The following is a 25334-nucleotide window of genomic DNA, read 5'->3' on the forward strand; positions in this document are numbered from 1 at the left end:
CTTGGGAGAAATTATAAAATGTACATGTTTCATTAAAAAAAAAATCCCAAAAGCCAAGTTCTTACAGTAGATGGACAGAGCTAAAGCTTACTTTTCTATTCCATATAGTCTAAATGTAACTGTAATTTACAAAGTCGGGTAGATTTCAGTTTTTATTGAACTTTTGTCACAAAACATAAATCATAGTCAATACTAAAAACAATGAGACATTTAAAGAAACAAAGTTCTCACTGAGAATTTGTTGTATTTTCATTGACCACTCAAAGAAATGCACTGCTCCTTCTACGTTAGTTGTCTCATGTAGCATATCTTAGATTCTCTCTCTCTCTCTCTCTCTCTCTCTCTCTCTCTCTCTCTCTCTCTCTCTCTCTCTCACGCACACACACACACACACACACACACACACACACACACACACGAGTTTATCACTGAACCATGCCCTTTATATGCTATAGCAGGAATGAATATCTATGGGTGTTGAAAAATTATACTAGTAGACTATACACCAATTTTTTTTTTCTTTAAAGAAAAAACTAAAATAGATAGTATGGAACTCACCTGATAGTTCACATCCAAGAAGTTCCATTCTCAAAGTACAGTGTCTTCGACAAACTTGGGGATAAAGTCTTACATACTGAGCTTTTATGGGGGGTGTGAAAGAGTTAGCATAGGGTGTGTTGTTATCAACATTTCCACGAAACACCTGTGTAAAGAGAGGATATAGAATTGTAATTATTAATTGTAACAGTTCCTTTACCTATTTTTATACATTGATCTTGTATCCTACCCAACATAATCTTTCCAAAATTAAATAATTTGGGGATATGGAGCATTTAGGAAGCACCGTGCCATCAGTTGAATACATAAAGCCTAGAACTAAAATATGAATTAATGTTATTAACCAATGTAGCCTAAGTTATAACCTCTACTCTATTATGAGGTTATTGTCAATTTTAAGGTCAGTCCTTCAGAACCAGGGGAATGCTTCTCTCTTTCTTTGAAAAATGGTCACTTAAGCCTTTCAACTTTATCTAGCCTGTCCATTTTACTGCTTAGATAATTCTTTTTTCTTTTTTCTTTTTTTTCTTTAGGAACTAGTCTTTCCTGTGCTTCCTGTTCACTCAGTCTCTCTAATGCTATGATCAGACTTACGATGCTTTAGGGTCTGATTCCTAAGATTACATTTTACCAATCAGTCCCAGATCATTGGATAGGAGACTCATAATTCTTTATATATGTGGAAAAACTATTTCCTTCTAAAATTAAGGATTAAGCATGTTATTTTAAAAGCTTTTAACCTCATTGTTATTTTACATGACCTGTTAAAAAGATAAATTTATTTAAATTTATTTGAGAAGGTAATTAAAGAAAATTACTATAATTTGTTAAGTCTAGTCTAATGACTTGTCTTTAAATAAAATGAGCTGAAGTCGTGAAATTTAAAAAAAATAATAAAAGTTCATTAAAATTGGGAAAAAGCAAAAGAGACCTTGAATATTTATTTTCTCTAAAATATTTTATTCTATAGTCCTGGCTGGGTAGCTCAATTGGTTAGAGTGTCATCACAATATGCCAAGGTAACAGGTTCAATATCTGGCCAGGGGGCATGCAAGAATCAACCAATGAATGCATAAGTAAGTGGAACAACAAATTGATGTTTTTTCTTTCTTTCTTTCTTTCTTTCTTTCTTTCTTTCTTTCTTTCTTTCTTTCTTTCTTTCTTTCTCTCTCTCTCTCTCTCTCTCTCTCTCTCTCTCTCTCTCTCTCTCTCAATAAATAAAAATGGATTACTAAAATAGTTTTGTTTTGCTAAATAAAATTTTTTCTCCCAATATGAAATACATAAAAGCATACATCTTTTCTATATGTGTGCTTTACTTTTCAAATAATGTTTTTATTTACAAATAACAATTTTGAACTATAGTTATTTCATTATGGACAGTGCTAATCTGTCAAAGCAATAGAGTGGAATTGAAAATTGATTATTATTAAAATAAAAATTATCATGCCAATATTGTTGACCTTGTGATAAAGTAATTATAAGATCCTCAATTAAAATCAGTGAAAGTCTTAAATGTTAGCCGGTGTGCATTTATAACTTGAAATAACTCCTTACCTTGTCAGTCCACTATTCTGATATTTATTAAAATACCATAAATTTATTTGCAACAACATAAAGCTTCTGCTGAAAACCTATTATTCATTTGGTAAGCAATGATTACTAATGGAATTTGACTTTTACATTAACTATGTTAACTCATTCTTACCATGTCTTCATTGGTGCCTTTCACTTTGTACATTGTCCAAGTCTTTCCATCATTACTATAGGCAATTTTGTAGGATTTTATATATTCTGGGCTTCCAATCCTCTTGGCTCCTTGGGTAATTACACCAGTAACTCTCATTTTTCTTTGTAAATTTATCTGAGGAAATAGGAAAATCAATGGTTATCTCATTGCTTTCAGGATAACAATATTGACACTATCCACTTTGAAAATGGAACATTTTTATTTACTAGTATATATTTAAAATAATACAAAAATATAGTAAAATCTTGTAATTTTAAAAGATGAAATATATATATATATAAAGTTTAGGTTTAAAATCTTAAATCTTTCTTGAATACCTTTTTTCAAGTAAAGCAATATTTGTGGACAAACTTTGAAAAGGGCAATGCGCCCCCAAAATATTAAGTATAGCAAGCACTGGTTGGTATGATATGAAGATGCGACTTAGTAAACCGAAAACGTAATATTGCCTTGTCAAAATAGCCTCAGTGACATTACAATGAAACTCTAAGGTCAACATAATTGTAAATGTGTCTCAAATACTTTAGGCTTCAACAAATTTCTACTTAAAATAAAACATGAAAATCTCCTTGAGAACTTTGAGTAGTAGAAAAGAAAGCTAAAGGCAATAAAATTGACAAAAGCCAAAAACAAACAGAAGTATCTTCAGTTTCTAGATTTTTACATAGTTGTCTCCACTATAAATTATAGAGGGTTTTTCATAAAATAGTTGCTTTCTCTTCATTTCATCATGGAGAGAAACTTTTCTAACTGGTATTTTATCCCCATTATAAATTACCCAACAATAGTTTGCTGTAGATGTAAGAACCCTGTAATAAAAATTTTAATAGTCTTTTCATATTTTGGCCCTTAATGTATAATAATTGAATTATAAAACAAAAATATTTTCTTTATATCTGGAAATTATTGAAAATTGTGTTATTCTTTTTAAAATGCCTTTATGCTATATACAAAATCTTCTATGTTCTAGAAGAATTGTTGTAAAGTTTTCCTCTCCACCAATAACAAATTGAAACATTTAAATATCTTATTCTATAATATTCTATAAGGTTTTAGAAGTATTTATTATTTAATGAAAAATAACAATAACAAGCCAATTACATTCGAACATACACACTCTATTTTTATATAATACTAATTCTTTTGTTTAAAACCAAAACTTTACTAAGAAGAACTTTTTTACAGTGTTGAAAATCTCTTTATCTGGCTTAAGAGAAGACAAGTAGGTTCTCGTATTTGCTTCTGTATTCAATCTATTGTGAAATATTTTTTGGCTGAAGTATATTAAAAAAACACAGCTTCACAGAGTTGGAAAAGGAAGGAGTATTTTAACAACCTATTCAGATAAGTGTGCATATTCTTCTTCAAAACTTGACAAGTAATAGTTACTTAAAATTTAAATGCAATGTGGAATTTGTAAAGTTAACAGTGAACATTTCATATTCATTAAGTTTAAATCCAATGATTTATCTTGCACTTTGTATAGATCTTTTACCAATGCATGATTTTGTAACATTATTCATTGGGCATTTAAGAAATATAAGTTCACTGAGCTACGCAGATTCTTTAAGTGATGACAGATTTTATTATATAACTAGAGGCCTGGTGCACAAATTCATGCATGAGTAGGGTCCCTCAGTCTGGCCTGCGGATCAGGCTGAAACCAGCTCTACGACATCCCCGAGGAGTCCCAGATTGTGAACTGGCATAGGCCAGGTTGAGGGACCCCCATGGGTGCATGATCGGGGCCAGGTAGGGACACAGGAAGTTGGCCATCCAGGGAGGGACCACAGGAGAGCTCCAGGGCATGTCCAGCCATCTTGCTCAGTCCTGATTAGCCAGACCCCAGCAGCAAGCTCACCTACAAGTTGGATCATCTGCCCCCTGGTGATAAGTGCACATCCTAGCGAATGGTTGAACACCCTTAGCATCTCATTAGCATATTGTGCTTTGATTGGTTGAATGGATGACTGGATGACCGGACACTTAGCATATTAAGCTTTTATTATATAGGGTATCAAAAAGTCACATTCATTAATATCACCACCAATGTCATAAGAAAAAAGTCTTTAAGCATTGCAACTATAGAGCTCACATTGAAGGTTATGTTTTTCCAAAGAAATTCTAACTTTCACTTGACATTTCTAGTGTTATCACTAGCAACAATTAGTAACATCAATTTTCCTTATTATGGCAGGTTACTTTATTCATTTTCAAGAAAATACCTGCCATATATTCAAGTATGAATAGTCAGTTGTTGCTGTTCTTTGAACTAAATATGATAGTAAAAAAGGGAAAGGATAGGTCAACTCTTAAGTCACAGAATCTCCCAAGTCCTCTCCCTTGAAATAATCATCATATTTAGTACTCAGCAGAAATGTTTTATGTGTAATTTCCATTTTATCATGCTGAATATTAAATATACAGTGAGAGTTGGCATTTAAGAGAAGCAATAATCATTAGTGCTTCATCAAGGACATTTTTAAACAATAATCATTAGTGCTTCATCAAGGACATTCTTAAATAAACTAGATTTTTTTTGTACTATAACATGCATGTGATGGTAAGTAATACATAACTACTAGTACAGTTTTGTGCTATAGTCTTGATTTGTGCTTAGATACCCACAGTTTTACTAACCTTTATTTTATGGCATTGGTGCAAATGTTAACATAATAAAAATGGCAAAGAAACTCTTAGAATTCTTATGAAAACAGTGTTGACCTGTGAACCTCCTGAATGAGTCTTTGGACCTCCCTGCCTCCTGCCTCCACAACAAATATATGAACTGCATATTCTGTTGGAAACTACTAGTCTGAAATATACAGGGGAAGGGTTTTACACACACACACACACACACACACACACACACTCTAAAGAGATAAAGAAACCAATAGAAAATGGAGTGAAAGATAGTAAAAGGCAATTCAAGAAAAGGAAGATCAATATCTAAACAATCACCAATTATTAAACACATGTAAATGCAATAAAAAAGATAGCTATTTTCAGTCAAAATGGTAAAACAAATAATATAAGATAATATCAAGTATTGGTGAAGTATTCCTCTGCTGAGGGGAGGGGTATAAACTGGTATACTCACTTCAGTTTGTTAGTCCTTAGTAAAATGAAGCAACTTATTCCTGGATATTTAAAAACAAACAAAACTTTTGCATAATTTCTCAATGAGGAATGCACATACATACTTTTAATTTTTTAAATAGATTGGTTTTAGAGAGAGAATGGAAGGGAGAGAGAGAGAGAAGCATCAATTAGTTACTCCATTTATTTATGCATTCATTGGTTGCTTCTTGTATGTGCCTTGAACAGAGCTTGAACCTGCAACCTTGGAGTATCTGGACAATGCTCTAACCAAATGGGAACCTAGCCAGGGCCACATACATATTTAGTGAAGATTTTTAATGTTAATGGAAAAGAGCAGATTAAGTGAATATCCATAAAGGATTAGAGATTTAAAAATATAAAATGTATATGTGTGTGTACATGATGGGTGTATCCTTGAATAATCGATGTAGGGAGTGATTTCTAAGAGTCAGAAGTGATTAACTGAATCTATACATAGTTATCTAAAACATAAGAATGTGTGAAAAAGAACAGGATGAAATACACACAATACCATTTATGTAAATTTAAAACCACACATGTACAACATAACATAATGTACATCCCATTTGTCTAAATAAACTTGTCTAAATCACCCCATTGAAGATGAAATAAATGTTGCATCTCAACTCTAGTAGTTTGGGTGTCTTTATAAGGGAATAAAAATGGGAAAGAAAGTAGGAAATTAGTAACATGGCCATGAAATAAGGAAACTCATCCTCAAATCAGTGCTGGCAAATAATATCCTATTGGGGGAAGATATCATTGGTTCCTTCCATTTATTCCTCTATTTTCCAGGAAAATCATTTATGTATGGCCATCCAATGTTACAGGATAGGAGAGGAGCTCATCTGTCCTGGTTGCCTGTGGGGTATGGGGTTATTGGGGTAATGCTGGAATAAGAATTTCAGGAGGACCCTATAGGAGGATGACATATAGTAGAAAGCTTTATTTTCATGGAATTATACCCCTGGGTTTCCAAAATCTTATTTCCATTAGTCCAGCCATAGAAGAAGTGTATCTGGGGCCTCAGTAGACCTATAATCAGAGCCTTTGTCCAGAGTTTCCTTGCATGTTGAAACCTGGTCCAGTCCAGTGTCCGGCTGGTTTAGCTTGTGTTTCCCCACTGCAGTCCATTAGTCCATTGTGTCAGGGGTTCACATGGCTATGGGCCAGAAGGGCGAATGCAAAGAAGTGGGAGCAGAAGAACCCACAAGCCAAGGTTCAAGCACAACAAGAGCAACAAGAGCAAGAGTTCCTTTGTTCAGGGGATTAGGTATTCCCGAAGTTTTGCAAACTTGGCAGTATCCACACACATTTTGGCCAACCACCTGTGTCCCCAGGTTTGATTAACTGTCAAGTACCTTCCCTAGTCCCCCCAACGTTACTGGGTATTCATCTACATTCCTTTTGTTGCATTCCTTCCTCCTTGCTCCTTTTATATTATTAATAACTAGTAATTACAGTGATATCAATAGTAGTGCTACATATAATAGTATTTTCTGAGCTTCATTCCCTAGTATAAAACACACAGTGCATAAGCATTTCAAATATACATCTACACTAATAAAAGGGTAATATGCTAATTAGGATGTCTTCCGGGCGGACATCCATCCGGACAAAGCCACAGAGGCTGCATGGGCCGAGGGCCAGTGGCATGGGTGGTGAAGCAGAGTGTGTGAGGCAGGCCGGTGCCCGATGGGAAGAGGCAGGCCAGCACCATGGGCTGGTCCAGCACCATGGCTCCTCCACAGCTGCCAGCTGTGAGGCCCAGGGCTCAGGCAGCTGGGTGATGGGGTGGGAGGTACCTTCCCCTGATCTGCTGTGGCCTCCCTCTGCAGGATGCTATCAGTGGGACATCCCCAGAGGGCTCCCGGACTGTGAGAGGGATCAGGCTTGGCTGAGGGATCCCTCCAGTACACAGGCTCAGGGCCTCAAATATATAACATACTTAAAGTTATTTATGGTTGTAATTTAAACAAAAGATAGCATTAAACAAGCAATTAGCTTTAAGAGTAGCTCTATGAATAGCTAATTATTTTTCTCTACCTCAAGCTTGTTAGGAAAGTCATGATATGCTTAAGTAAAGCATTCAAGGGTGTCAGTATATAAAAAAACGGGGGGGGGGGGGGAACCACAAAACCAAATACCTCCAAACATAAAATGCTAACAAAAACAGTTTGCAAAAAGAAATACTTTCTTATATTTAATTAAAGACAATCATTCAGCTTGTTTTTTTTGTTTTTTTTTTTTTTTTTTTTTTTTTGTGTGTGTGTGTGTTTTAAATGTGTAACATGTGGGAAGTGAAAGAGGAAGATTTAGTTTTTTAAAAATCTCTGGGAAACATTTGACAATTGAAGGCTGTGAAAATATAAAATGGAGAATATTGAAATTTTAAGAGTTCATTTGAGCAAAAATCTATTTGAATGAGGCAGCACCAAATTAAAAGTGGGTAGGAATGCCTCAACAGCAGGAGCTAGGGAAGAGACTTGGATAGAGAAGAGGTGGAAGCAGAGCCAGGGCATTACTTGATTGGCTATCGCTTAAGTGGCTGAATTATTTCCATAAGCCTCGTTGGCTCTTAAGATTGTCCTTAGGTTCTAATTTCTTAACCTTGAGACAAAACAGGCTTAGGTTTTGGTTTGCTTAAGTAGGTTGCTAAAGCACTGAAGACAACTCAGTCTAATGGTTTCCTAGTTTAATTAATTTAGCAAGATCAACTAGTAAGAAAAATAAATGCCTGATCATAACTTGTTCTTAGGAAAATCATGTTAAACTCTAACAGTAGTTATTTCTTTCATAATTATTGAGACCCACACACAAATAGTGGTTTTTGAGTTGCTATATAAAAATGCAGATTTGAAGATTAGATAGCATATTACATTAAAGTACTACATAAATATGCAGCACTTAAATAATGATAATCTATAGCAATCATATTGCCTACTAATGTTTCCATACTTTGCCCAAAACACAGGCAATTTGTTTAAATTGACTACTAAGTATTAGTGAATGGAGACTTTTGATGTACTAATTTTTCTCTTTTAATAAGGAGAGTTATTAATTTATAATAATAAGAATGTAATATGTTAATTAGACCGGACAGCCAGATATCCTTCCAACGAAGCTGCAGTGGCAGGGGCAGAGGCAGTTAGGGGCAATCAGGCAGGTAGGCAGGCAGGCAAGTGGTTAGGGGTGATCAGGCAGGCAGGCAGAGTGGTTAGGGCTGATCAGGCAGGTAGGCAGGCAGGCAGAGGCATTCAGGGGAGATCATGCTGGTAGGCAGAAGCAGTTAGGGGTGATCAGGCAGGCAGAGTGGTTAAAGGCAATCAGGCAGACAGGCAGGCCAGTGGTTAGGCCAGCAGTCCAGGATTATGAGAGGGATGTCCCACTGCCTGCAGGATCAGGCCTAAACTAGCCATTGGACATCCCCAGAGAGGCCCCCGATTGCAAGAGGGTGCAGCCCAGGCTGAAGGACCACCCCCCTCCGTATTTTATGTAAATACTAGTATTTTATATAAATACTAGAAGTGCACTGGACCTCTAGTATTTATATAAAAAATAAAAGTATTACATAAAAGATTAAATAATAAAAGCACATGCTAGACAATATGAAACTGACATATATATTACTGGAATTGCTAAAAATATGCCTTGAAGAATTTGCTATTATTGTATATTAGATATGCACAGACGTTCATGCTTAAATTAAAAAAAACAATAACACAAACACATTTCTTAAAGAAAAAACAACCAAGCTACGAATCACCTTTCCTTTTCAATAAATGAATATTTCACTTGAACACCAGGACCATCCTTCTAGAGAATAAAACCAGTATTTTTAATACAATTATTATTTTAAAAGTGTGTAGTCAGAGAAAATGAAAGTACCTAAAAATTGTAAGGTGTAACTTTTCATGATACTTTTATCTTAACAGAAATTTATTTTACATCCTAACATTCTACCTCTGGTGATGATGCCCAAAACATGCACTTGATGAGTGTTTTTTCCTCACACAAAGGGTCTGAAAATATATGAGTATAGGTATTTGAAATTTCCAAATGATGATTTTATGCTGACAGTATTTAAATAAATCTTTAAATTTGTGAATGAGATTTTTCTATTCACAATATTGTTCACAATCAACCTCATTTAAATACTTTTACAAGTCACAGAGAAGACAGCCCCTATAAGGGCTTTGGTTGGAGCTGGCAGTACAAATAAGCCTCGGGCTAAACAAGTAGGTAAGCATCTGTTTCATGTGATACAAGAAGTCACTTGAGCTTCCCAGGTGGATCTAAATAGTTGGATTGCAAAGATGTCACTTCGGAGTTAAAAAACAACAAAAAAACCCCAAACAAACAAAAAGAACACCAACGGAAACATGATCGCCAAAAGCTTCTACTTAAAAATGGCAGGGTATGGAAACTCCCCAGTTCTTTCACATTATCTAATTAATAGCAAGTATTTTAGCAAATGCATCTTTTACCATTTTCTGTGGAGATGTGGGTAATAGGAAGGCGTCCACAGAAGAAGGTCTTTGAGGTGATTCAGAAAGAATGAAGTAGGTCAGACCAGCTGCACAGCTCAGAGTGCTGATATGACTGGTCCTAGTTGCTATAATTTCTAGTTGATAGGATTTCTCTTAAGCAACCTTCATATCACCAACAACCTAACCAATGAAAATTCTTCATTCTCCCTGTTAGACACACTTGCTGTGCCCACCTGGCATGGCTCAGTGGCTGACTGTTGACCTATGAACCAGGAGGTCACAGTTAGATTCCAGGTCAGGGCACATGCCCAGGTTGTGGGCTCATGCCCAGGTTGTGGGCTCAATCGCCAGTAGGGAGCATGCAGAAGGCAATCAATTATTCTCTCTCATCCTTGATGTTTCTATCTCTCTCTCCCTCTTCCTTCTTCCGAAATCATTAAAAATACATATTAAAAAACAAAACAAAACAGAAAAACGCACTTGCTGCTCTTCACACCCTGGCACTTGGCGCTCTCCTCCGCGAGGCCCACTCTCCTTGTTTTTGCCAAATGCACTGCGCACTCACCGTGAGTCAGTTGTGCTCGTTCCCCAACCTGTTTTCCTCAGGCTGTGTTTGTTGTTTTAATCATGTAGTCTAATTAAACATAATTTCTGAAATGTGACTGGGAAAGGAGAGGTTTTTGCTACAAAAACAAACCTTGAAAAACCTCAAAAAGGCACATTATAGAAAATAATTAATAATATTGGGAAACAATAATTAATCTCTAGATTCTATTCTTGAATAAGTTCACCAGCATGTGTAAGCAAAGAAACAAAAACTGAAGTATCCATAACGCTTTATGGGTGTGGTTCATCCAAGAACTTTGACACAAAATTTAAATTCTTTTTTTTTTTCTTTCTTCTAATGGATTTTTCTTAACTAGTTCTGAAGCTCCAGACAAGAGGGTTTCTAATTGTCCTCCACTCATCTGAATGCTGGTCAGCTTGTGCCATGTGTTCAGTTAACTGCTGCTTTGGAAAAAGATGGGAAAATAGCACATGTGAATAAACAAAATCTTTAATCACTTCTTGACTCCTTGCACCTGGTAAAACTTCCATTCAAAGTGAAACACTCCATTCACTAAACAGCATGTAACAGAAGCAGCACACCATCGTGAGTATAATCTGTTGGTTGTTCCAAAGGCCCTGGCCTGGTGTAATAGTTTCCTCTGAGTTTCCACCTGTGTCTTAGGGCTTTCCCTGTATTGGACTCATATGCCCTTTACTGGCACTTGCAGTGAACCAAGTTTCTTCACGTTGCAATATTCACAGCTTCACATTCAGAAATAAACTAAACTGTGGATATTCTGTTTAAAGACTTCAACCTGTATATTAAGTTAGGTGGAAAAGTATATATTAAGGCAGTCTAAAACCTTCGTAGGTATGCTGTTATAGTCCTAAAATATAGATTTTAATTCATATGTTCTGAATTTTATATTGTTCTCGTGTTTTTTCTTGGTTACTTTGTACTGCTGGGACAAGAATTAAAGGAGTCCTTGATTGTAGGAAACCTGGCAACTTGAATACATCCAGTAAAAAGATGGAAATAAGAAGGAAGGAAAGAGGGAGGGAGGAATGGGAAGAAGAAGGAGGGAACAAAGACAGAGAAACCATGAACAGATAGACGATACAAAACAAGAGTAATAAAAACAGAAAACGATGTCAGCACATGAAATGTTAACCCCAATTAAAATACATTAAAAATAATAAAGATAAGGCATCTTTATTCTCAAAGAAGCCTGAGGTGCTACCTGACAGCAAAGAAACCCTTGATGCACTAGTAGAAGTGAGAGGCTGTGGTCAAGGGATCCGGACTTGCTTAAAATCCCACAGGTGGCAAACTTTACAAGCAATAGTTCTTATGAGGATGTGAAGTGGGCGCATATCAAAAGAATCATCACAAACCCCTTCTACAGAAAGCAAGCAAGCAAAAAAAAAAAGTGTTCAAAATGTTGTTTTTTTCAATTAGAAAAATTTAAAGACAGATGTCGGGGTAGGTGCATGCCTCTTAGAAGGTGGCCTAGGAATGTGAAGTTTCACTCTAGATTCCACCTGAATGCTCTGCTCTGCTCCTTCATTTCACTGACTGGACTTCTAAGTGTAACTGAGAACAGCCCTGAGCACCTCAGAAGAGTAAAATTGGGAAATGCAGTCACTTTAACTGAGTTTCCCTGATGCTTGTATCTCTATCTGGGACAGTGAAGGGTTACCTGGAGGAGGCGAATGCATTTTGCTCCTGTGGCATCTAATTTTTCTGTATTATTTGTAGCATGGAAATAACAACAGAAAGATTTCCACATTTTGCTAGAACACTTTATACCTTTACATGTATAAGGATATTATTGGTAGTGGCAGCAAGTGTCCTGAAATTTTAAATGCTGGCATGGGTTCAATTAAACATAAAGACAGAAGCAAGTGCCACATAATAAAAACTTAAAAGGTGTTCTGGGAAGCAGAATTGTGTAATACTCTTCGTTTTTATGGACTAAAGAAAAAAGAGTCTGCAAAGCAAACATATACTCTCGTGCTACAGGTGGCATATTTTCTGGGATATTATTTCTCAGCATTGTGGGATATGAAAGAATTAATCAAAGGGAGAAATAAGAGGGCTAAATAGAAGGAGTTAAAACCTCTGGGACATAGATGCAATAGCTATTACCAAGTAATAACTTAGCTTTCTATGTTCTTTGTGTACTTTTGGCTTTATTTTAATATATGTACAATCCTACTACATCTGTGTTTCAAAAGTAAAATTAAATAAATATATTACAGAAATGAAATTGTATTGTCAAATTAGAATATATCAGCATATGCTCTGAAAAATAACAAAACAGATCTACATTTTATGGCTTTTTTTGAGAGCCTTACTTCAGGATTCACAAATTTTGCATAAACAGATAAACTAAATAGTATTTGGTTATTTGTCCTCATTATTGAATTGTTACTTTATACCTAAAGGCAGCTGCTAGGAATGTTATTAACCGGGCTAACCAGATTATCTAAACTACGTTTGTTAATATGACTCCAAAATTGGGTACATGCTGGAGGAAATCCCCAGGTCTCTTAAAATGTTACCTGATACAAAAGATTCACTGCAATCTGCCCTGAAGTCTCTCTAGAAAAGCAAGTAATATATCTCCACCCTTCCACCTTGTGTTTTTATAGGAAGGATTAATTTGTAATTTGCATTGTATTTTATGGCAATTATGGGTAATAAACTTAAATATCTAATTATCTTGAATAAAATATGGATGGTACAATGTTCTAAGCAGGTTTAATGTTTTGGATCCCTTTACAAGCAAGCAAGTCCTGAAAATTGAAGTCAGAGGTTTTTTTTTCACAACAAACTAACATTTATTTGGGACTAGACCTGTCCCGTTTGAGAGAAACAATGAGAGGCAAGAGTCCAACATTGAGAGTCCTGCGCTGCATGTCTTTAGGGAGTGCTGACAGGTCCCTCCTTTCTAGGTGCTGCTCAGCCATAGGACCACTAAAACTCAGAAGGTCCTCCTCCACCAAGGGAGAGTTCAAAGAATGACAGCAGTGCTCTGGATTTTTGTTTGTGTGTGTGTTTTTAGGGAAGGAGTAGATCCCTGCATTTAGAAGCAAGATGCTTGTTTTCTGAAAACCCAGGCTGGAAACCTGGGGTTGCCACTGTACTTCCTAACGTGGCCTTGGGCGAGTTCCTTATCCTTTGTAAATAAAAATGCATTCTTCCACACAACGGTAATGAGATGCTCACTCCCAGGTGGCCCAAGTGTTAAAGGTGATGCTGCCTACCATCCTTAGACATTCAGTGCATGTTTGCTCTCATTACCATTCTTTCCAAGGAAGAGGAAAGATTTATTTTTCATATATAAATGTAGAAAAAGAACAAAATTATCCTTTAATTCACATTTCTTTTTAAATTTATTCCTCACCTAAGTATGCTTTTATTGATTTCTAGAAGAGAGGAAGAGAGACAGAGGGAGACAGAGAGAGAGAGAGAGAGAGAGAGAGAGAGAGAGAGAGAGAGAGAGAGAGATCCATATGAGAGAGAAAATCATTGGTTACCTCCCATATGTGCCCTGACTAGGGATGGAACCTGTGGCCTCATATATGCCCTTGTTACTGTTGTAACTAGCTAGCTAATATTAACCATAGGAAGGAAGCAAAGGGAGACCAGGCATTATAAACGTGGTCACCTTTACTAGAAAGCTACAACTTTATACCCCACAAAGAACTACCGGTACATTCCCTGCATATCACTAGGAAAGGGGATCAAACCAAAGGGAAAGTGGGCACCATGCAAACTACATTCACTGGCCTGCATCGGGAACACAAGCTAAGCTACAGATGCTGGCCTGGAATGGACTTTAATATGGAGCAAAGACTCTGGGCACTAGCTTTGATTCCCTCCCCTGCTGAAGTCAAAGTGGGACATTTCCATGGTGAAACGGAAGGAGATCGAACTCTGGAAGGAGACTTCCTTAATATTCCATCATCAACAAAGCTTCCTACAATGCATCCTCCTCCTGTGGGGGCCTCAAGAATCCCACGTCCAGCAGTAACAGGTGGAGACATGGAGGACTCCCCACCATTAACAACCTGACTGGAAGTGAACCCACAACCTTTTGGTGTAAGGGACAAGGTTTCAACCAACTGAGCCACTCTGCCAGGCTAGACTATTACTTTACTTAATTTTCCTTTTCAAATTGCTTTTATACACATGATAGATTATTTCACTTGTTCTTTGTATTAACCTTAAGAAATAAATTGGACAATTCTGGTCTCTTGAATGGGCCAACATGGGAAGATTATGGGGACATTTTGGTCCTCTTTGCTCCCTTACAAGTAAGAAGAAAAACACACAAAGACCAAAACCAACCATAAAAAACATCTACTCCCCACATACCCTTCTTGTCCAACATCTATTTCTTAAATAAGTAGAAAAGTAATATTTTTCATGTTTTCAAAGAAACATAGTTTCACCATACCAAACAATTTTGAATAGCAACATTTAAATTATTTAACATATAGAAGGAAGAAAATAGAATATATAATTTTGTTGACCATATGGTAGCAATTAGGAATAAAATTATGTCTGAGGTTAAAAACATGCTTAGCTAATAATCATCTTGCTATGACAATAGGAGGAAAGGCTGTTTTGAGACAGTTAAAAATCTTGGCTATAACTCTCAATATATATTTGTTGAATGAGTAAAAATGTAAAATTTATTAATCACTAGTTGTATGACCAATATGTGACTAAACACCTATAATGTAGTCTTCACAACAATCCTAAGAAGCCACTCTTTCTTTTTTTGCCACTTTATATCTAAATAAGTTATATCTTAGAGTAGTGATGTTCAACCATTCTCATCTCATAGCACACACAAACTACTTAGTAAAATTCTGCAGCACACCAGAAAAAAAAAAGAACAACAACACATTGTTTCCTGATCTGAAAAAAATAGTATGATTTTGATTTACAAAACTTAATGATAGTAATTACCTACATTTTTTCCTCCAAAGTGACTTTTTTAAAGTAATCAGGTTCCAGTACTTGTATATAAGGTTTTCTGGTACCAATAATTAACCAGTCAGACACAAACTTATTATGCAACATGACCAATAATATGCAATTCTATTATATGACCTATGTATTTATGGATCAAGAAAGGGCATTCACACTAAATGCTATTATTGTGCTGGCTGCTGTCATTATTTTATTTGACAATCTAAGGGAAAAGAGGTCAGTGTCCCTGAGTAACAGGCAGGCATTGCATGTTTTCAAAATGCTGTGGCACAGCAGTGTGTCTCCTGCAGCACACCAGTTGAAAATCAATGTCTTAGAATGGTTCAGTACTGCCATTCAAGAGACAGTGGCCAGTTGAACCCAGAACTATTAATCTTAATCACTGTATTGCTTCACAGCTTATGCAAATTCATTTTACTTGTATTAGATGTATAAATAATGTGGTTTACTATTTATTTTCATGCTATTCATTTAATAAATATTAATTGAGGAAATACAGAATGAGGAAATAACAGCCTTTTGGGGATACCAAAAGAATTATGAAGCACATCTGTTCATATTTATTACCTGTTTAGTCTTTGTGGTTGGTGAGAATACTAAGTAAGCTACCTTACACAGCTTTCCTATTAAAATAATCTCCTACGTAGTCTTTATGTTAACCCATTAGAAAAGCCAGACAAGGAAATAAGAAGCAGCTATAAAGGTGTGGGGTGAAGTCAGGAAAGGTTTCCTTGAGAATGTGGCATCTAGAACAGCAATTGGCACATCAAAATGCTCGATGAATATGTTTAAAAGGAATAGTGAATAGATCAACTTGGATGGAGTCAGATGTCATTTTGAAAGATGCTTTTTGTTTGTTTGTTTGTTTGTTTGTTTGTTCTTAAGCCCGAAGAAGCAGAAGGGAGCAGAAGGTCCAACTAGAACTCACAGCATAAATGCTGTGCCTTACCATAGCACATGGTGATGGACTCCAAGTTCACGGAATTAAATCAAACAGCTTTCCCCCCACCCACATGTCCACACAATAAAGTAGAAGTGTTCCACCTAAGATAGTTTAACGTGTTTTCTTTACTTAAACAAGCCCCACCTGGGCACAGAAAACACGTCTATTGCCCAAATAGCTCTCTGCAAATAGTAACTGCTCAGTAAGTACTACTTCATCTACGGCAGATTTGAAACTAAGAAAAACATTCTAAAAAGTATTAGATAATGTACTCTTCTTTCAACGTTATGCACACTTTCCATCTCTGGGATAATGCTCCTAAGAAAGGAAGAGCTAAGATCCACTGGCAATATTAAAAAGTCTTATTTGCTTTTTGTTTTTCAAGATAATCATAAGCTTAAGAGCTTCCTAAAAGCTATCTTTATGTAAAATTACTGGTTTAGGTTGCATTCTTGCTAGGAAAACTGAGATATAAAGAAAAATCACATCTACTTCTGAAATTCAGCACTCTATTCTTTAACAGCACTAATGATGGTAACAAACAAACGAGACATCAGTTTAAGATAATATTTTTAAATCTGAAAAATAAAAATATAGCCTATGTATCATGAACTCAGAGAAGAAATACTTCAAAGCTATTGCAGCTTTAAATATTTAATAGAAGACAAAATGTGAGAGCCCATTTGGGGGTGGTGGTGGTAGGAAACCTTTATCATTTTTTTTCAAGAACCAAAATCAGAACAAAATAAACCAATCTATACTAAGTGCACCCATCTTAAGCTGAAACAGCTAGTATTTTAATGAAATATATCTATTCTGGATAAAACAGCAGCAGTTGCAGCAATAAGAGCATTAAGAACAAATATATAGAGTCCTTGCTGGGTAGCTCAGTTGCTTAGAGTGTCATTCTGATATGCCAAGGTTGTGGGTTTGATCCCTGGTCAGGGCACATAAAAGAATCAACCAATGAATGCATAAATCACTGGAACTACAAATGGATCTCCCTCTCTCTCCCTCCCTTTATTCTTCCCTCCCTCCCTCTTTCTCTCCCTTCCTCCCATCCCTTTCTCACTTCCTCTTTCTCTGAAATAAAACAACAACAAAATAATAAATGGAGAAAATGTAACCAGTCTATGCTACAAAAATAAAATGTTCTGATAAAGGTGTTAATGCAGACAGGACTTGTTCAGAAGTTCAAAGTTCAATTCTTTCCTTCCTAAGCATCCTGCACAATGGTGTTTCCAGATAAGCTATTGCCTTAAAAACTATTCTGATGGGAATGGAAACGGAAATAAAAGGAGCACTCAGCCTAGTCGGCAGGGCTCACTGGTTGTGCATCTACCTATGAACCAAGAGGTCACAGTTCGATTCCTGGTCAGACACATGCCCAGGTTGTGGGCTCAATCCCCAGTAGGGGGTGTGCAGGACGCAGCCAATCAATGGTTCTCTCTCATCATTGATGTTTCTATCTCTCTCTCCTTCTCCCTTCCTCTCTGAAATCAATAAAAATATATTTTTTTTAAAAAAAAGAAACATTCACCACGATGAGGAGATACTCTATTTAGCAGTTCCCATTTGACCCCTACATATCTATTTCAATTTGAAGTTGACACCATTCCACTCAGTGTGGCCATGTGACTCACAAATGGCCAATAGCATGCATGTAAGTGTCACCTGGTGGTAGTATCCGCCTAATCCACTTCCACTCTATGCAGAAGAGCAAACCCACTCTGCCAGTTTTCTGCTGGACACTTATTAGGATTTCCTCCAAGGAAGCCAAACATTAAAACCCAAAATAAATTCATCATTTCCCCTGGTTTACATTTTTCTATTCATGGTACCAAAACCATGCTCAAGCTCAAAACCCTGAAATTTAATTTTGCTTTGCCCTCCTTCCCTCTGCTAACACACAATTCAATCAGTTGTCAATGCTTCGCCCTCAGGCACTCTTGCAATGTTATTTTCTATTTTGATTTCAACAGCTGCCATTCTATTCCGGGTCCTCCTCCGGGCAGTTAGTAATAAACGCCTCCTAACTGGTGTGCCTGCTCCTTGACTCCCTTCTGCACTCAGCTCAATACTCATCCAATAGCATTTTACTAAATGCCTCATAAGCACTGGGTATTCTGTGAGCTAGTCACAATATATACATGACATGTTATCTTCTTAAACTCTAGTTCTGACAGTGTCCATACCCTGCTGAAAACCCTTCAATAACCATGAAGGGCCACTTTTGTCTAGCATTGATGTATTCAATATTCTAGTATCTCCTTATCCTCATAAATTTTTACCTTCCCATTCCTGTTATAAATACCCAACTTTTCAGTAGAGTAAGACCAGCCCCTGATGTACCTGGAGTTCCCTCCATTTCCTTATGACTTTCTTTCTCTTAGTTCCTCTGTCAGGAAAAATGTCCTCAGAAATGGTGAATATGCTAAATTCAACTTTAATAATTAAAATGTAAATGTAATAAAAAATGTAAAAGACACTAGGGGGATGAGGGTATATGCTGAGAGATGGGAGCAGCTGGGGAGAGGTAAATGGCTTTTTTTATGTTTTCATTATGTTGATATTGAATAGAAAATAAGTATTTATCCCTTAAATATTCCTAAGACCTGGCTGAGGATTTCACAATAAACCATATTTAAAGCCTGGTCTCAGAAGAAGATGGTTATTTTTACAACCCTTTTACTAATTAAGTGAATTATTGAAGGCCTCATGTTATAGACAAAAATCCTTTGGTAACAATTAATAATCACTATATCTAGTTCATGGGGGAAGGGAGATCCCACTTAAGGCAGATGCCCATACAAGTTTAAAATGTCACCAAAGCAGCTGAAGAAGTTAGGTCTTGGGTTTGTGAATACTCGATGCCTTCCATTGGTTTGAAATGTTTCACACAGACGTCTCATTTTAAAGAGTGAAATGCACTTCTGCAACATCTTATTTATTTAATTAAGTTGCTTCTGACAATGAGAAAGGCTCAGGTATGATTAAGTACGTCTCTCTCGCCAGACTGAGGTCTCCACCAGGGTAGTGATTACTACTCTTTCTCAACACCACCAATATCAAAACCCACTGGGGGTGACTGCTCACCCTGTAGTCCCCTGGTCCCAACTCTGACATACTAATTCAGAAACTAAGGATGGGGACCACATTTAAAAAGCTCTCCAGGAATTTTTATGTAGTTGAGTTTGAGAACCACTCTCTCAGGCTAGAGGTGAACTCTTGCTTATGAGCAAATATACTTTTTATCAGATAGGATAGGCACCTTAAAAGCCTTATGAAAATCGAAGACTTCATCATACCAACTACCACCCCCAAATGTATAAAAGAACTTCCAAGAGCTTTCAAAGAAAGGATAGCACAGCTGATGGGCATCAGCAGGTGAGTGGATTAGAAAATTGTGGTACATCTACACAATAGAAAACTTTATTGCTATAAAAAAGAAGGAACTCTTCTTTTGCAACAGCATGGATAAACCTGGAGAGCATTATGCTAAGCAAAATAAGCCAGCCAGAAAAGATAAATATCATATGATATTACTCATTTGTGAAATATAATGAACAATATAAACTGATGAACAAAAATAGATCCACAGCCATAGAAGCATAGAACTGACCATCAAACTTCAGAGGGAAGGTAGGGGAGGGTGTGGGTAAGGGGCGGAGATCAACAAAAGGACTTGTATACATGTATATAAGCCTAAACCATGAACACAGACACCAGGGGGGTGAGGGCATGTGCTGAGAGGTGGGAGCAGCTGGGGAGAGGTCAATGGGGAAAAGGAGACATATGCAATACTTTCAACAATAAAGAATTTAAAATTTTAAAAAAATGGACAGTATAGAGGCTACCAGTAGTTTAGAGCTGGACTCTCACACAAGATGCCTGCATTTGAATCTCAACTGTGCAAATTACTAGTTTACTAGATTTGGACATCTTTTCTTTCTGTGCCTAGATTTCCCCATCTGAATAATTAGAGTTATCATAATACCAATTACATGAAATTATGGAATTAATACATGTAAAACACTAGAAATAACACATAGTGATAGCTGTTAAAAGCATCTTCACACTAATATATAATACTATGGAGAATGAGATTCATTTGTAACATACATATACGTGAATATAGTAACTTTTACTAATTACCAAGATAACTTGTCAGCTAATTTTAAACAACAATAACAAACGCTCCCAAATGGAAAGGGTTTCCAATTAATTACTGTCTCAAGAAAATAAAGCTTTCAGAACCAGGCCAGGTGGCTTGGTACTTGGTCACAATTTCAACACAAGGAGGTTTTCACTGATGTGTTTGAGCAGAACAAGTTCACTCAGTGTCTACAGTGGAAATAAGAGATTCCTTCAGCCCAATCCAAATAGTAACCCAACTAGTTCCCAGAAGATCAACATGAAGGTACAATCAAACCTTTAGCTCAGACTCACTTTCCCCCCCCCCCCCCCCCCCCCGCTTCCCTGCATTTCTCACCCCTAGGGACTCAGGACATGCGGTGCGGGAGATACCCCTGCAGTCATATTAGGATGAATTGTTGCATTGGGGCAGTGGCTGGCAGACTAATTCATAAGCAGCATTTCTTTATAGGGCCGATCTCATAAGCCGGTTCAGCACCTTTGGTTGAAGCTGAATTCACAGTCACAGGAATACTGAGGAGTGCTTTTAATAATATAGGAAAAGTTACTATAAGAAACTCTGAAAAATGATAGGAAATCAGTGTACTATCTCCTTTAGTCCTAAGTGCCATATTGGAATATAGTATAGCCCGGAGGCTGTTTGGATAGTCATGTGAAGAGATTTGAAGAGGGAACTATGACTTTGATCAAAGTAGATTATGAAAGTAAAGATTCTGAACTCTGAATGTTTAATTTTTTTTCCACGACACTGGTGACTGGTTACTTTCAATCAATTCAGATTATGGTCACTTCACTCCACCAGTATGGTAAGCTAAAAGATAACCCTGGTAATTCATGAAAATGAAACACAAGGCATTTCAAGTCTCAACATTTGTTAATAAAGAAGTTAAATTAAAAATGTTTTTCTCATGGCCAAAATACATAGCAAATATGATTTTAAAAAAAGTCTTTCATATAGGGTGTTTTACTGAGTTATCTACTAAGAGTTTAATAGTAAAAATCATGTTAAAGTTATTCCTTGTAACTCTTTATATTTTATATTTTATGAATAATTATAACAAACATTTCAAACAATGATAGTGTAATTATGATAACAAATTCATAAAAATATGCAGGAAGGTAACAAACTTAATTTTTAACATTTCAGGAACACAGCATAAATGAAGAAGATGAATATTTTGGGGTTTGGTACTCAGGACTTAGTTAGCAGACCTCTGGGCAAACACCTTACAAATATCACCCATGCCCAATTAATGTTGCCTATTAAGTGGTTCGCATTGATTACAGAGGAAAGTATAGGCTGTTCAGATTTGCAGAAAGTGTGATCCTCCTGCTGCCCAGATGGATAAGGCAATCTCTGTATTGTGGGGAGATGTACCACATATGATAGCAGTGGCATGGTGCTTAGATGGCACAACCCAATTATCTATGTATATAATAGAGGAATATGCAAATTAGCTGTGACACCATAACATCACAACTGAATAGCAGGAACCTGAATCTGTATGGCGCCTGGCCAGGGCAAGTGACCTCAGGTCGTGCTCTCCACTGTGTGGGCTTGACAGGGACCTGAGACTGCGCCCCCCACCTGGTGCTGAGCCGGGGGACCTGAGGCTGTGCCCTCCCCCACACCCCCAGATGAGCTTGACAGGGTGGGGTTGGCTGGGTCTGGGTCTCCTGCATTTTTGAAGCATGTGTGGTTGGTGGGCAGGGACTTGATTCTAGGTCCTGTGGTGCATCCCAGATTCTGACAGGAGGAAGGTTTTCATATACATCTTACTAATTTTCTTTCATCTCTGACAATTGTATTATAAAGGGCAAATAGCAATATTAAAATATTTCCTCTAATTAATTCCCTTTTAATGTGTACAAATTTTATGCACAGGGCCCCTAGTAAGTATATAATAGCTGAATACAGTGAATTGAATTGTTTGGGCATTTTCAGTACTACTCAGTGCAGTACACGGACTATGTGAAAATAAAGATTACCTCTCCAACACTTGTTTTGTTCAATAGTCTCTCTTCTTCTATTATTCAACAATCTGTACCTATTGCATTTTTTAAATTCAATGTGCTATGGAAATCCATTCAAATCAGATGTAATTCCTATGCTCAAGTGGGTAAAGGACAAGAAAGAGAAAGGTAAATTGTAACTGAAAAGGTATGTTAGTTACTATGATTAAAATAAATAAATAGCTGGCAGAATGGAGAAAAAGGACACTGTAGTCACTTCCATCTTTGGAGGTAAAAAACAGGAATTCCAGGAATCATGTTATAGAGAAGGGGATAAAAGAGCGGAATTTAAAGAAGGCTGGTAGATGGTCCCCATAGATGAACCTTAAAGTGTACTGTATATGCCTAAAGCACAGGAGCAGCAAACAGCCAGATGAATTGGAGGATCAGCAAGAAATCCAGGCCAATGAGGCCTCAGGTGCTGGAAGTCAGAGGAAGCAGCTTAGAGGAAAGAGAAGAGATTACTTGTACAGCTTGTTTTAAATTAGAGAATAATCATTACATGCTTAATCATATATTCCATAGCTCATAGAATCTGAAGTTAAGCTCACAAACACATCCTTTAAAGCTGCTATGTTAGTATGAAGGTGATAAATGACCAAATAATTAGAGACTAAATATATTCTTTTTGTACAGAGGCAAGAAGTCATCTTTACTTAATGTTAAGTGACTTGCTTTTAAAACAAAAAACTGACACCTTTTTTAAACACACCTGCCTATGCAAGAAAGCTTATTTCTAACAAACAACTTAAAACAGTAGTTTTCCATTCAGGATTATTATGGGTTTGTTTTGTTTTTTAAAGATATAATTAGAAAAGCAATATATTAATGTCCCAAGGTAATTGGCTTAAAGAGGTGTTTAAAAAGGATGGGAGTTGAAAGGGAAATGTAGCTTTTTTTTTCCAGGGGGAAAAAAAGGCTAAAATATTTTCTGCTTGAATGAAGAAGCAGTAAAGATAGATTAGAACCCATACATACGTGTATGCATATACAATACACATACATATGTAATTTGGGCTCTATAACTAGAAACAACCTGAAAAACAAAATCTACTTCTTAAGTCTGGCGTTTTTTAAAATTGTTTCTGTGTCTCAAGGAACTCCAAGTGTCTATAAGAACAAAATAACTTTTCACAGTTATTATATACAGACTTTTCAGTGAAATAAATGTTACTATACTTTTTACACCATTTTGAATTCTACTGTTCACAAAGTTTTAGGGGGGAAAAAACAACCACCAACTATTTATGGAATTTGTACTACAGGATGTAAATTTGTAACATAATTTGCACTTGCATAATTCTTTTCTGGGCCCATGTTTTCTACACTATTAATTTGTTTACAAATGCAAAAGTCAGATGGTCTTGCTTTGAGATATTTTAAATTTTCTAACAATAAAGAATAAAATAGCCATTTGGGAATATTAACAGTTGAAAATACTTATAAATTGTACAATGGACTACTTACTTATGAATTGCTACTAAAAGTGGATGCACTTCTGACCAAGCTATAGAACATGGTTCTGCCTTCCTACGGTTTAGAGATTTTCTGGGTCACATATTTCCCACTATCCTTCCTCATTTTTCTTCACTGTTCTTTCCTTTCCTCCTACTTGTGAGGTTATCCCTACCTGCAATTTCAACCACAAAGTGCCACATCATCAAGCAAAAGAGTTTTTAAATTTCATTGGTTGATGTTTGAATGTAGCTCGAGCAGTACAAATCCAGGGTTTATGAGCTGAGGAAACACATTGTTACAGTGCAGTCCAGGGACGACCTGCAGGAGATCTGTGGGGCAATGTACATGCTTCTCTTTTCACCCAGTGAGCCATGTGACTTCTGTGCACATTCAAGCTCGAGAAACGAGTATCTCTTCCCCACAGACTCTGGCATATGGAAAAGGGACATATTAAGATCATATTCACAGTTTCTAAAAAGGGTAATAAGTTATTAAAAGAGAAAGATCAAAACCAATTTTTCCCAGTGATAAAATACTAGTATTGAAAATACTGGTAAATTATCTTTCAAAGGAAAATTATGGCTTTGCCTAGGTACACACATCAAATTGATTCGCAGGTAATGAGATAGCTATGTAATACATACATACATAGTGTAATGGGGATTTCTCTCCTTTCATATTCTATATATTATGTTCAACTAGTTTTTAGTTTAACAAAAGTTCTACTAAAAGTAGGCCATTTGTGCAAACAAAATGGCTAGGAGATGATGTAAGAGATGAGGTCACAAAAGTTTGTGGTTATATTTACCTCACTTGCTTTTCTATATCTTTTAAAAAATGTATTTTTATTGATTTTTCAGAGAGAAGGTGAAAGAGAGAGAGAGAAAAACATCCATGTGAGAGGGAAACATCTAACCACTGCTTCCTGCACACACACACACACACACACACACACACACACACACACACACACACGACTAAGGGTCAAGTCTGCAACCCGGCATGTGCCTTGGCTTGGAGTCAAACTGGCAACCTTTCCATACACAAATGACACCTATTCAACGGAACCACACCAGCCAGGACTGCTTTTCTATATCTTGAGAGCATTTTGAAGGCAAGTATTGTCTTTTCTACAGTGCCTAGTAGAACACAGTGGAGATATTTGTTCAGTACATGTTTGTTGAAATAATAAAAAATGAAACTGGAAATACATTAAAACCCAATTACTTCAGAAAATTTTAAGCATATAGTATTTTAATACATGTAGCTATAAAAAAGAAAAATAAC

General features: G+C 36.4%; 1 protein-coding gene across 2 annotated transcripts in view; it reads right to left on the minus strand.

Moving 5' to 3' along the window:
* EDIL3 (EGF like repeats and discoidin domains 3) overlaps positions 1–25334 on the minus strand; it is a 358208-nt gene that overhangs the window by 92390 nt on the left and 240484 nt on the right. For both annotated transcript variants that reach the window (XM_084881777.1, XM_084881776.1), the window contains 2 exons: positions 2267–2422; positions 559–703 (listed from right to left, as the gene is read on the minus strand). In XM_084881777.1, the coding sequence (XP_084737903.1) occupies positions 559–703; positions 2267–2422 (301 nt within the window). The remainder of the gene's footprint in view (positions 1–558; positions 704–2266; positions 2423–25334) is intronic.

The sequence above is a fragment of the Pipistrellus hanaki genome, assembly GCF_964339955.1.
Source record: "Pipistrellus hanaki genome assembly, chromosome: 4".
NCBI classification, from domain to species: Eukaryota; Metazoa; Chordata; class Mammalia; order Chiroptera; family Vespertilionidae; genus Pipistrellus; species Pipistrellus hanaki.